Source organism: Zonotrichia albicollis, chromosome Z (genome assembly GCF_047830755.1).
Source record: "Zonotrichia albicollis isolate bZonAlb1 chromosome Z, bZonAlb1.hap1, whole genome shotgun sequence".
Taxonomy (NCBI): domain Eukaryota; kingdom Metazoa; phylum Chordata; class Aves; order Passeriformes; family Passerellidae; genus Zonotrichia; species Zonotrichia albicollis.
The window spans coordinates 7,305,475-7,318,199 of NC_133860.1; the positions used below are offsets into that span (position 1 = coordinate 7,305,475).

At 47.5% G+C, this 12,725-nt stretch overlaps 1 protein-coding gene across 4 annotated transcripts in view; it reads left to right on the plus strand.

Annotated features, from left to right (window-relative positions):
* MYO5B (myosin VB) overlaps window positions 1–12,725 on the plus strand; it is a 152,114-nt gene that overhangs the window by 59,923 nt on the left and 79,466 nt on the right. For all 4 annotated transcript variants that reach the window (XM_074532590.1, XM_074532592.1, XM_074532591.1 and 1 more), the window contains exons 9-12: window positions 974–1,083; window positions 2,636–2,901; window positions 8,288–8,369; window positions 9,874–10,014. In XM_074532590.1, the coding sequence (XP_074388691.1) occupies window positions 974–1,083; window positions 2,636–2,901; window positions 8,288–8,369; window positions 9,874–10,014 (599 nt within the window). The remainder of the gene's footprint in view (window positions 1–973; window positions 1,084–2,635; window positions 2,902–8,287; window positions 8,370–9,873; window positions 10,015–12,725) is intronic.

The window sequence follows — 12,725 nt, forward strand, 5'->3', positions numbered from 1 at the left end:
GCTTTTCCTCATTTTCCTCCAGTGTTCCCCAGCTCTGCTTCTGTTCATGGCCTGGTGAAATTGCTGCTGCACTTTCCAGTCTTGCCTTTTTGTGTGTAACAAGAAGTCAAATTTGTCTGCAAATCCCCAGTCCTAGCCAGGCTTAACTTCAGTTAAGAGTTCTGAGTGAGAGCAGAGCATTGCTCCTTTTAGTGACCTTGAAACATTTCTCACTGTGCTGATGACAGAAATGTCCCGAGAGAGAGAGAAAGGGAGGCTCTGGATAATTCAGAAACCAGCAGGTGATGTCTCAGACCTTGGGTGGATAATGAGGACACCAGCCCCGAGCACAAAAGGGACACAGAAACCCAGCTGGGATGTTAAAAAAATGCAAGATAGGGCGAGAAGGCCGTGTGTGGGCTGCTGCTGAGCAAAGCTCCTGCTGGGAATGCTTGTAAAGAAACATAGATAAAGCAATATTTAAGTAAAATATATGAAGCAATAACATCTTACACCCCCGGTAAAGACCCACAAGTGTCTCTTGTGGAAACACTGGGGTGGGTAAGACAGAGCTCCCCATCACCTCCCTGGTGACTTGCTGCATCCAGCTGTGCCACCAGTGTGGGGGCCTTGTGCAGGGCTTTAATTTTCCCTTCTTTTTGTGGGATACTGGCAGTAAGTGTAATTTGTAGTTTGTGTGCTTTGGTTGTCAGCAGACTGATGACAGATGAGCAACTCCTTGTTCTGTGAAGGCTGCAGAGCCCCTGTAACTCTGATCCTGTTTGTTCACTGTGGAGCAGCATCCTTGGGTTTGAGTGAATTAAACCCACCCATGTTAAAATTGAGAGTTTATGGTGTATTTGCTGGAAGAAGCCTTGCGACTCTGAAAACCAATTGTCTCGGAAGGAAATCAAACACTGCAAGCACTTTCAAATAAACTTAAAATCGCGTTTCATTTTCCTTTGAGGCAATCAGCTGTCAATTTTTCCTGCAGGAGTGAAGGAATCTCATCAGATGACCATTTTCAGGATAATTGCTGCCATTCTGCACCTGGGGAACTTGAAGATCCAAGGGGAACGAGACGGGGAGGTCTGCAGTGTATCGGTAGGTGACCCTCAGGAGCTCCCACGTGGGGAGCTTGGAGTGCTCAGGAGTCAGGCTGTGCTCGTGTCCTTGGCTAGAAAGCCCTTTTCCTCCTGGTTTCCTTGGCCTTTTTCTGAAAACCCATCACAAGTTCCTAGTTGCTTTGTATGTCCTGGGAAATAATGCATTTTCCCTCCTCTCCAGCCAGACTGCGAGTGAGGTTGTTCAAAATTTGCTTTCATCCCTGACATCCCAACCCACCTTAGCTCTTCCTGCTTCCCTAGAACACCCAGTGCAGGGTCTTGGGAACTTGTGACACTGATGGTGACACCACCAGCACAAGGTGTGATGCTTTACAGCCACTTTTCCTCCACACAAAGCCATGGAGCTGCTGCTTGTAACATGGCCAAAGGAGCACTGCGTGGTTAATTAGCAAAAATAAGTAACACTAAAGATGCCTTAGAGGCAGTTTTTCTGTTTCTGTGTTTGTTCAGAGGTGGGGAAAAGTAAAGCAATTATATGGAAAATACTGTCCTGTAAATTATCATTGCATCCCAGGCTGGGTCGTTTGTTCCTAATTAAAGTATTAAAAGGGTTCTGCACACACTTCAGTGTTGCCCTAGAGATAATGCGGTGTTCAGTGTGAGATGCTAGAGGTAATTTACTTGATATTTGGCAACATGAATATGTGAAGGCTGCTTGCTTCAACGATGTTGAGTTCTGTTAATGAATCTCGTGTTGTTTAATTACCTTCAAATGTAATTGCAAGGTATTAAATCAATTCTGGTACAACCTTGACTCTGGTCAAAAAGGTATTGTAGCAATAGAACATACTAGAATTCTTGTAAAATGCACTCTTTTTACTGCATCCCCAACTCCATCCAGCATTTCTAAGTACACTTACCTAGCTGGAAACAATTTATTTCCTATAGATATGTATTATTACACAGGGGAGGGGGAAATTGTTTTCTTGTTTTCCAAAAGGCAGAACTGGCTATCTGACCGTAATAGAGACTCAGAACTACTTTGTCTTAATTTCAGAGGGGGAAAATACATTGCACTAAAGAAAATGAAGTTCACATTTCATTTTATTAATTGTGCAAAGCCTAAGCCCTTCCGGTAATGCACGATTTATTGCGTTGTTATTCATGATGGAGTTATTTTGTAAAAGGCACGGTGTCCTGGTGTACCCTAAGCTTTAGTCTGAGGCATCACCAGGGTTGCTGTGGGGCAGGGTGTAGCTGCAGCTTGAGGAGGTGGAGAATTCTTTTTGCTGTGGGAATGTGCTTTTTGTGAAAGCTGAGAGCTCAAGGATAACCAGGGCAGGGCCAGGCCTTGGTGCCACCATCCAGAGCTCCGTGTGAGCTGTCCCACCCTGTCCACGAGGACTCCCACATCTGATGGGTGTCACTGCCTTCCCACTCCTGCTCCCCACAGAGACACAGCTTTCCTAGATAGCTACAAAACCCCGCCATTCGTTGCGCAGGGCTGTCAACTTGGGTGTCAAAATGCCTCTTTGGGGCGCCACCAACCTGCCGACCTGACTTTTGGTTCCCCCCCACCTCCCTCCCAGAGCGAGGACGAGCACCTGAGCAGCTTCTGCAGCCTGCTGGGCGTGGAGCACAGCCAGATGCAGCACTGGCTCTGCCACCGCAAGCTCGTCACCACGGCCGAGACCTACGTGAAGAGCATGTCCCTGCACCAGGTGGTGAACGCCAGGAACGCCCTGGCCAAGCTCATCTACGCCCAGCTCTTCAACTGGATCGTGCAGCACGTCAACCAGGCCCTGCACACCACTGTGAAGCAGCACTCCTTCATCGGCGTGCTCGACATCTACGGGTAGGCACCTCCTCAGCACCCCGGGCTGATCAGCGACTGCTTCACAGCCTGTCTTCCCCTTCCTGCAAAGCTCACTCGGCTTTGTTTGGGGGCAGGTGGTGGGAATGATGGAAAAGTATTGGAATAATAATCCCAATATAACTAGTTAGATTGTGCCTGGGTCAGTGTGACCCTCGCTGCTGAGCCAAAGGCAGCACTGTGGTGCTTTACCCAGAGATACCTTGGCTGCTGGAGATTGCAGCGGGGCACTGGTGCAAGTCCAGGCTTGTCAGGAACTCCGTTTACCTCAGGAGAGAGAGCTTCTGGTGATGGTGAAGAGAAGAAGGAGAGGATTCTGCTGGAGGGTTATATCCAGATGTTTATTCCATGGGTACAGAGGTCTGAACCGGGGCAACTGCTGCCAACAGAATTGAGGCCGCATGGTCTGATTAACCTTATAAGCTCGGGGACAGGGGAAGGGGAGGGGACAGGTGAGCTACCAACCAGGTGAAAGGGGCAGGGTCTCAAGGGACCAGGGACACCTATACGGGCCAATGTCCCCCAGGCCTGAGGAGCATCCTTTGAAATCGACCAACCATACGACGCCTTGCTGGTATGTTAGCCTGATTTACAGGGCACACTCAGCAAGGGGCGAGGGGGAAGGGAATATTGGCACACCTGAGAAAGGGACCCGGAAGCTAAAAACACACCACAACGGAAAGGAGCGCACAAAAAAGTACTGTGGGGTTTGCAGTTTTGATCCCCCTTCAGGGTGTGCAGCCTTCAGCACAAAATGGTCTCTGTGAGCAGTGGGTTCTGGGTTTTACCTCCTATGCCTTTCCCATCTGGAGTTTCTGTCTCCTGTGCTGTTTAAAACAACCTCAAAAATGAGCTGGGGTTAAAGGTGCTGCTGTGGAGAGCAAAGCTGGCCTCATCTTGCTGTGGGGTTTGAGGACACTCCTTCACTTCATCTGTGAAGCCACTGCTGCAGGGCTCTGGTGCAGTGGGAGCCTTCAGAGGAGCTTAGGAACCTGTGGTGGGGATGTCAGGTGCAAAAAGCTCTTGCAAACTTGCAGCCTGTGCCCTCAGGGGCAACGAGCCACTTTAAAATTGTTCTGGTTACCCGTTACTGCCAGGTTTGTCATCCTGAGTGGTGGTAGAAGAGGGCTGTGAGAGTTGTCTGAGCTCATTTTAGCTGAAGTGCTGCAAAGAAGCAGAGGAGGGAGGAGAAAGGAAGGGATTCTGTCAGTTGTGGGGTGGGAAAGGAAAGAGGACTTGTGGGTAAATGTGGGTAAAACCCTGCATTTTTCCAACACCCTTTTATTTTTTTGTGTGTGTGTGTCTCTGGGCAGCCAGGCCAAGAGAGAAGTCCCAGGTGGCCCAGACAGCAGATCCATGCTAGGCTGGGTTAGATGGCACTTGGAGCAACCTAGGACAGTGGAAGGTGTCCCTGCATGACCCTGGATGACCCTAAAAGGTCGCTGCAACCCAAAATCCTTCTGGGGTTCTGTGGTTCTCAGTGGGACAGCAGTGGTCTCCTGTTCTCCCTTACCAATTCAGGTGCTGAATTGCTCCTGTTTCGGAGGGGAAGGTGGAATGCACAATTTGCAGCTGCTCCAGGAGCCAGTCCCCAACCCAGGGCAGTCACTGTGCTTGCTCAGTCCCCAGTCCTGTGTCCTCTGAAGGTCTGTCAGCTCTAGGAGAACCTCAAAATGAGAATGAAATCCTGCCAAAGGAGTTCTGGATCAGAACAAAAAAGCAGTGTGATTTTAGGGCTGTAACACCTACACAATTGCAGGAGCTGGGTCTTGTGTATAAACCCTCCCATGAAGTTTGTACAGCTACTGGTGTTTGGGATGATAGTTTTGACATCTGGACAACCAGAGCAGCAGAAAGGATGCCAGACAGTGCTGGAGCAGCAGTGCAGCCCCCCTGGCTGCTGGTCTCCATCCATAGCTGCTGTCATGTGGCAAGGTTTGCAGGAACACTGCTATCAAGGGTGATAACCACACAGTTCTCCTTGGTTTGGGATTTCAGTGGGAATGGCTTGAGGTGATGAGGTTGCTCTCTCTGCTTTGTAAGATTCTGGGCTCACTTGGGAAGATCTTAAATACAGTACAGTCTGGTTCAAGGGCTGTATGAGATAGAGAAGCTATTTCCCATCTCTTTTCTATGAGATAGAGAAGCTGTTTTCCCCCACAGAAATTTCTGCAGGCCGGAGTGTGATAAATAAAGCTTTGAGATGGAGCCCTGTGGTGGTGGGTCCATACAGAAAATTGGATGCCTGAGTTAGAGGATCAGACTTTCAGAAATCTGAATGAAAGGAGGCTTGAGGATAAGGCTCATGAAAGATTAAGCTGGGCTTGAAAATCTGTTGGTGTGGAAGAAAAATCTCCTTCAGCTGCCTGTCCAATGCATGAGCCAGCAGGTGCTTTCAGCCCTGGTGACACCAGCAGGGCTTTTCCACAAGGACCTGCAGGTCCTACTGAAGAGGCAGATTTGCAGGGGAAGGTGTCCCTGTTCTTGGCTGATACGCTTGTGGGAGTCTGGTGTCCTAAAATGGCCATGAATCCCTTTTGTAAATGGGTGTTGCTGTCTGAATGCTGAGTAATTTACAGTGCAGGGAATATGGGTGTTGATAGCCTGACTCTGCTGAACTATAAAGTCTGATCTGGTTCTCCTAACTCATGTGTTTTTTGAGCTTTAATGCATTTTTCTGACTAACAGATTTTTTTCCCCCCCAAATGGATGTTGTTTTGTCCTTTCCTTTGGGAGAGGGGTTCAGCTGGAAAGGCAGGGAGCCTGCAGCAGCTTCACAGCACATCCTTGACATCCTCAGAGCTCCTGTCCCAGTGCTCCTGGGGGAGGACTGTCCCTCTGGCTTGGATTTCTAGGCATGGGAGCCACACAGAGGGTGCAGAAGCTGCAGGGTTTTTATTCCAACTTTCTAATGCTCGACTTTGCATCCTTAATTCTCTGTTAACACTGAGGTGAGAGGGTGCAGCGCTGAAAGCCTTTCTGTATTTATTGAAATGGTGTTATTTGCTGTAGGACCAACACTGAAGTCAGTCAGAAGAGTGGATTCATGTGGCACTCCTGGACTTGGTGGGGATGGCTTGTTCCCCCTCTTGTTTGCTGCGTGAAATGTGAACACCCAGGCAACCAGCTGTGTGCTGGACTTATTCATGAACTTTAAATATTAAAACACAAACCTTAGTGCTTCAGAGGACTTAGGAGAGACCAGCAGAAAACCCAAAATGTAGCATTTTCCCCTTGAAAGTCTACTTACAAGAGCTGTCCCCAGGCTGGATGTGCCTTCCAGGGAGCCACAGCAATGGCTTTCAGCGGTGAATATGCATATTTTTTTCCACCAGATTACAGTGCACTAAATGGATAGAGAGCCAACAGGCACTGTTTTTCTTTCCCCATCAGGATGTTGCCCTCAGTGCAGTCGCTCTGAGCAGGTAAGGCCTCCTGGCGTGCACACACGTAGAGCTGGCGACTCATCTGCTTTGTCAATTAGCAAAGTGTGCTAGTAGAGTCCCTTAATTAGCAACTTTGTGAGATATCCCTCGGAGCTGGAGTTGTACAGCAGCTCTGCCCGCGGCTGGCACTCACTGGGAGGGTTCATAAATCACATCTGGTGTCTCGGAAGGGGAGAAGTTTCCACTCTGATTTCTTTTCCTCACACACTCCTGCCCTCATTGCCTTTTCCCACCTAGCTCGCTGTGCCTCTCCGTCTATGTTTTGATTAAATCTTTCCTTGCCCTCTTGCTGTGGTCATGCCTGCAGCAGCTGGTATTTCCAAAGAGTCCTGGGAGCCACATTCCTTGAGTGGCAAGGGCTGGAGGCGCAGATTGGCTCAGCCATGCCACTGAGATCAAGCACAGAGGGGGCTCTCCAGGGACACATCCACCACTGAGGGCCATGACACGCCTTTAATGTCATCATTTGTTGTCCCAGGCACCAGATTCTGTTGTATTAAAGACTCTAAAGCCCAGTTTTTGGGAAGGGGATGGGTTAAGCATCCTCTGCTTGGCACAGGTGGCACCAGCTTGCTGGACACACAGAGGGAAAGCAGTCCTAGGTTTCCTCAAGGACTGTGGGGGTGATAAAAGCACAAAACCAGCTCATTTCTCCATTCCCATTTTTCTTTTGCCATTTGGCATGGCATTTCCCCAGGGACTCTGGCATTTTGTGTGGTGATGGCATTGTCACCTGGAAGTACCTGGGAACAACTGCATTGCCTGGGTAACAGCAGGGTGGTCCTCAGGAAGTGCCAGAAGTGCTGATTATTTTGAGGAAGAGAGGCTGGAAAGAAAGGGCTTCATTCATTCAGTGTTTAAAGACTGTTCTGCCAGCTCCTACAGTGCCTATTACCCCAACAATTATTTAGTCACATATTTATCATTACAGCAGCTTACTCACTGAACACACAGGAAGCCTTCCCACTTCTCCCCTTGCTTTAATCCTTACAGTCATGTGTCAAAGACTTCTTTTTTTCCCTTCCCCCTTCCAACTGTGCCTTAAAAATAGAAATATAAAACACATAACTCCCAGTGGTAGCTCAAAATACCCTCTTTGGGTTTTAAGAGCTAGCCTGGCTCCCTGTGCCTGTCCTTGGGTGTTGTGTGCTTCAGCCTCAGGGGCTCTGCTGGCTCCCTGCTCCGTACCTGTAGTCTGTCTTACTAAAACTGCATATTTTTTCCTTTCTAATTGTGATTAGGAAGGTATTTTTGGGCCTTTTTTAGAGTTAATGTGTGGCAGGGTAAGATAATGTTTTGGCATGGGGAGCTGTGGAAGTCCTGGTGAAGAGGTGGATCACAGAGTCCAGCACCAAGGACCCTCTAAGGAATGTGGAGCTGGAGCTGAAATCACCATTTTTCCCCTTCTCCCTTCCAGAAATTGCTTACTCACGTGTGTCTAATTTTTGTTCTAACGGGGATGCAGTACAGAAGCTATAATTACAAATTTAATACCTTCTTTTTTCTGCTCTATTAAATTCCATTAAAAGTAGCATGCTGGGTCTTTTAAGACAGCAGCTACTGTTTCTTCATCACCTTTGCAGTGAATGTATTTGGAACTTAATATTTCATAATATTTTTCCCCAGGAGAGGCAGTTGCATTTCTTGTCTCAGACAGAGCTGATGGGCAGGAAGCTGCAGTCGTGCCAAATGTCTCATTCGTGTGTACCAGGAGGGACCTCTTGAATCCCTTGAGCTGTGCCAAGAAAAGAAAGATGTTTTGAGGAAAAAAGTGTAAATTTAGGACAGGAGGAGTGGAAATTAGGATTGAGTGCTCCCCATCACACGGATGGCACCGTTGCAGGAAAAAAATTTAAAAAAATTAAAAAAGAAGATTTTGAGACAAAGCAACGCCTAATGCTGATTTATTCATTGCTTTGCAGGTTTGAAACTTTTGAAGTGAATAGCTTTGAACAGTTCTGTATCAACTATGCCAACGAAAAGCTCCAGCAGCAGTTCAACTCGGTAAGGTCAGCTTGGAAACTTTCCATAAAACAGAGCAGAAAATGTAACTAGGCAGGACTGTGGTGTGTCTGGCTTCTGCTCTGCAGCATTCCCCTGCAGCCTGGACAGATCATGGGCATCCTTGGGATGCCTCTTTCCCAGACATTTCACTGCAGTGGTTCTGGATATTCCTATCAAGGTGGAAAATATTGCTTATTTGATGTATAAATGTGATCCTGGAAATGGATTTGCATGTGATCTGTGAAAAGGCTCACATATTGCTCTGAATAAGTATGAAATCTGCCTTTTTCTTGGTGCCGTTTCAATCTTAAAACAAAACCTGGGTGGTCTCATGCTGATTTCCAGTGTGAATTAAAATAAGTTATGGGTGTGGAAACCTTCCCATTAAGCATGGATTAAACCTGTGAGATGAAAACTCTGTATTAAATAACAGAATTGGAAACACTCCCCGCTTTTCACTTGGACATGCCTCACAAAACCCAGAAGTGTTCCTATTTTATTAGAAACAAGCATATACCTTCACTGGAAATGGAACCAGTAAGGAGTTGTCTTCTGCTTTGGTTGTAAGTGGGGAAAAATACTGTTAATTTCAGGATACAGGGAAAACTTGTTAAATTTGAGCATTTAAGTACTGCAGATTAGTTTGGCCCTTTGAAGCTATATCTTATGCATGGACATGAACATTTGCAGTCTATCTAATGCATCACATAGATCACTGCTGCTAAAAATGAAAAGTAAATTATTGTATTTGCACTATTCATATCTTACTTGGTATGTCTAACTATCACTTCTGAAGCGTATAAATTCAAGCTCCAAGATGACATGTTTGAAGAGATTTTAAAAAGCTATCTTTGAAGGGAAAAAAAAGTGCATTTGAAAAATCATTTTTTAATATGCTCTGGAGTATCTCAGAAATAGCCAGAGACAATTTATCTGCTTGGGCAGAGGTCTGAGATATACGTAAGCCTTGCAAAGATTTTTTTATTATAGGTTCTTTCAAATGAGAATTTTCAATAGAAGTGTCCTCGAGTCAGTGAGATGGTGCTGCTGATATCCTTTGTGGGATGATGGGTGCTCTTTGTGCAGCCCTGCTCGCAGATGGGGACACGGACTCCCAGCCCTGGCTGGGCTCCCAGCTTGTGAACCTGCTCCAGGTCACTGCTTTAATCAGCAGAGCAATAAAGCAGGGGAGGATTTTTGTCAGCCCGAGAGATAGATGTGTCACTGCCACGCCAGTGTATGGCTCCCACCTCGTTGCAGTGACAGCTCCACTCACTTTGTAGTGAAAGTAATTTCAAGCCTTATTTTTCCCTGCGCCGTGGTGTCCCAGCATGATGGTTTTGTTTTCCTGGCCAGGAAGATGGGCTGTGTGAATGTGCAGGCTGTGTGTGAGGGAGCCTCTGGATGTGCTGATGGGATGCTGAAGCCCAGCAGGGACAGGGGGAAGGGGCTGTGCTCTCTGGCTGGGCTCACACTCAGCAGCTCTGCTTTCTCCCACTCCCAGCACGTGTTTAAACTGGAACAAGAGGAGTACATGAAGGAGGAAATCCCCTGGACTCTCATAGACTTCTATGACAACCAGCCCTGCATAGACCTGATAGAGGCCAAGCTGGGCATCCTGGACCTGCTGGATGAAGAGTGCAAGGTAAAGAGGACCTCCCCCCTTTTCACCCGTGTCTTTGTCTCTGCAAATGTCAAAGAATGGGCTTTAATCTCTGGTGTCTTGTAGGTAGGCAAACATCTCCTTTCACATGTGTTGCTGCTGTGCTCATGGCAGGGGTAGGCTTGAGCTGGGGTTTGCTTTGGTTTGGGACATTCAGAGCCTCTCGGGCAGGTGTTTGCTCCAAACCCAGGCACCTGAACTCACCCTTTGCAGCCAGTGCTCATGTGTCTGGTCTGGCTGTTGTGAGGGACAGCCTTCCACTGAGACCTGATGTCTTTGGCATTGCCCAAAAGGAGCTGGAGCTCCTCTCACGCCTTATTTTGTCTCAGGGGAAACCTGTCTTCTTGCAACATCTCCTTAAGGCAAAACTCATTGCATTCAGTGTGCAGACTTCAGAGAGGGGTGATGTTGGAGAGCAGTTTGCCGTCTTTTGCCCCCTCTCTCTCTCATACTGGCCAAAATGAAATCTTGTTTGAAATTTGAGAAGAAAAACCAGAGTGGCAAACCTTGATGACAATCCAGAAAAAAGGCTGGGCTCCTTGTTCACACATTGCTCAGTCATGAATAATCAAATAAACTAAGGAACAAGGAATGTCAGAGGGCAGGTTTCCTTGGGAAGCTGGGAGGCCTGCTTTGAAGCTCTTTGATGCTGGAGATGGATGTCCTGTTGGAAGGGGATGGGGTCTGCCTTCTTGCTGGATGTGCCTGCCTTGAGGGGCACTAGCCTGGTGTTGCTGTGGGGTGACCCACGTTGTCCTCAGGAAGGGTTTCCATTGAGGCTTGGGTGTGTTCTGTGCCAGGGAATGTCTTTCTGACTCTGGGAAGGCCCTGAGTGATTCTCAACAAAGGCAGGGAGGAGTGAGACAGAGTGCTGGGAGAGCTGAAGTGGGTAAAGGGCCGACCTCACCAGCACAGCCAAGGTGATAAGAAGGACCCATGGAATTCTTGTGGTGTCTGTGGGATCCGTGAGCCCAGGAGAGATTTGATGGCTCAAGAACACAAATACCATGTTGTATCAGAGGGAAAGGGTTGGGATCCATTGTTCAGACTGGTTTCCCTGGGCAAGGATGAAGCACCTGTGTTTGTTGGGAAGGTGGGTGACCTGTGAAGTTTTGCTGCCCTCCAGGTACCAGGGCTGCCTTCCCTGTCCCAGCCTGCACATCCCACGAGCTCAGCCCTGGTCTGAGCTACAGACACTCTGGCTTTGTCTTTGGGGTGAGCCAGAATTGGGGCTTTGCCCTTTTCAAGTCTGCGCTCACAAAATCTCCTTAAAAATGAGAACAAATTAGGCTTCATTTTATGTCCTTAAAAATAGAATCTCAGCCAGTGCTGGTTTGGAAGGAGGTCAGATTATTTGCTTGATATTCAGCACCACTTAATCTGCTCTCTGTGCTATGAAGCCAGTTAAATTCTGCAGGCTCAAGCTGTCTCCTGGATGCTGTGAGGACCATAAGGGAAGGTTCCCTGGTGTTGGGAGTCACACCTTTGGCTCCTCTCTGGAGCACCTGGCACTGGTTGCTGCTGGTGGCATTGCTGGTGGTGACATTGCAGCTCCCATGTAGCAGCCATAGATTTACAGTGCTACTTTTTTAGCCCATACTTTTTTGAAAAAAAAAAAAAAAACACAAACACAAATAAAAAATAATAAAAAAACCCAAAAAAAACCAAAAAAAAAACCCCAACCCCAAAACCCCCCAACCAAGATGTATTCCCTCCCCCTTCTCATCAAATGCCAATTATCTGGGTGTTTACCTGTCAGTGGGAGATGCTGTCATTAGTCACAGGCCCTTATTACCGGCCTTGTAATCGCCTCTTTTATAACAACCTGCAAGTGTTCTCCAGATTTATGAAAATTTCAGCAAAACCTGTCAGCTGAATGCAGCAGTTTATGGATGAAAGCCTCCACCCCCATGGCAGTGTTTCAGCTCCTGGGGTGGGACCACAATAAGGTAATTACACGCCACCTTGTTAGATCCTAGCAGACGATGAAAACACTCTGGGACGTGAAACGGCACCGGGGGAATATTTGGTACATAATGAAGCATTAGTGCAAATGCAGAGGGTTTGTCACTAGTGTTCTCACTTCACAGTATGGGGTTTTTTTAAATCCCTAATGTGTGGTTGGAGAGGAGGTGGCTGGGTATGTGCTGAAGCAGTTCAGGAAGTGTAGGTCATAGCAGAGTCTTGTTGCTGTTTAGGGAAAGCTTGACGTAAGAATTGGCACTGAAAGAGAGGGTTCTTGAACTGGGGTTGGAGGGTTAAGGACTAAACCTGCCTCCTGAAAGCTGCTGAGAAAAAGCCTACTTCTTAAAACACACTTTAGGATATAGAATTGTGGAATCACAGAATCACAGGATGGTTTGGTGTTGACCTTAAAGATCATCCTGCTCCACCCCCTGCTCTTCCCCTTCCACTGTCCCAGGCTACTCCAAGCCCAGTCCAGCCTGGCCTTGGACATCCTCCCTCTCACAGGTGACAATTCCTTCCCAATACCCCATCTAACCCTGCACCCTGCGAAGCCATTCCCCCTTGTCCTGTCACTCCATGTCTTTGTGAAAAATCCAGGAGGGAGATGTTTATGTGAGGGTTTTTAAAACAGCTTTGTGATATAGGAGTTGGAAGCTGTTCTAGAATTACTAAGATTGGAGTTGGCTTCTGGAGCTCATTTGCTCCTTTGTCCTGTTACATCCTTG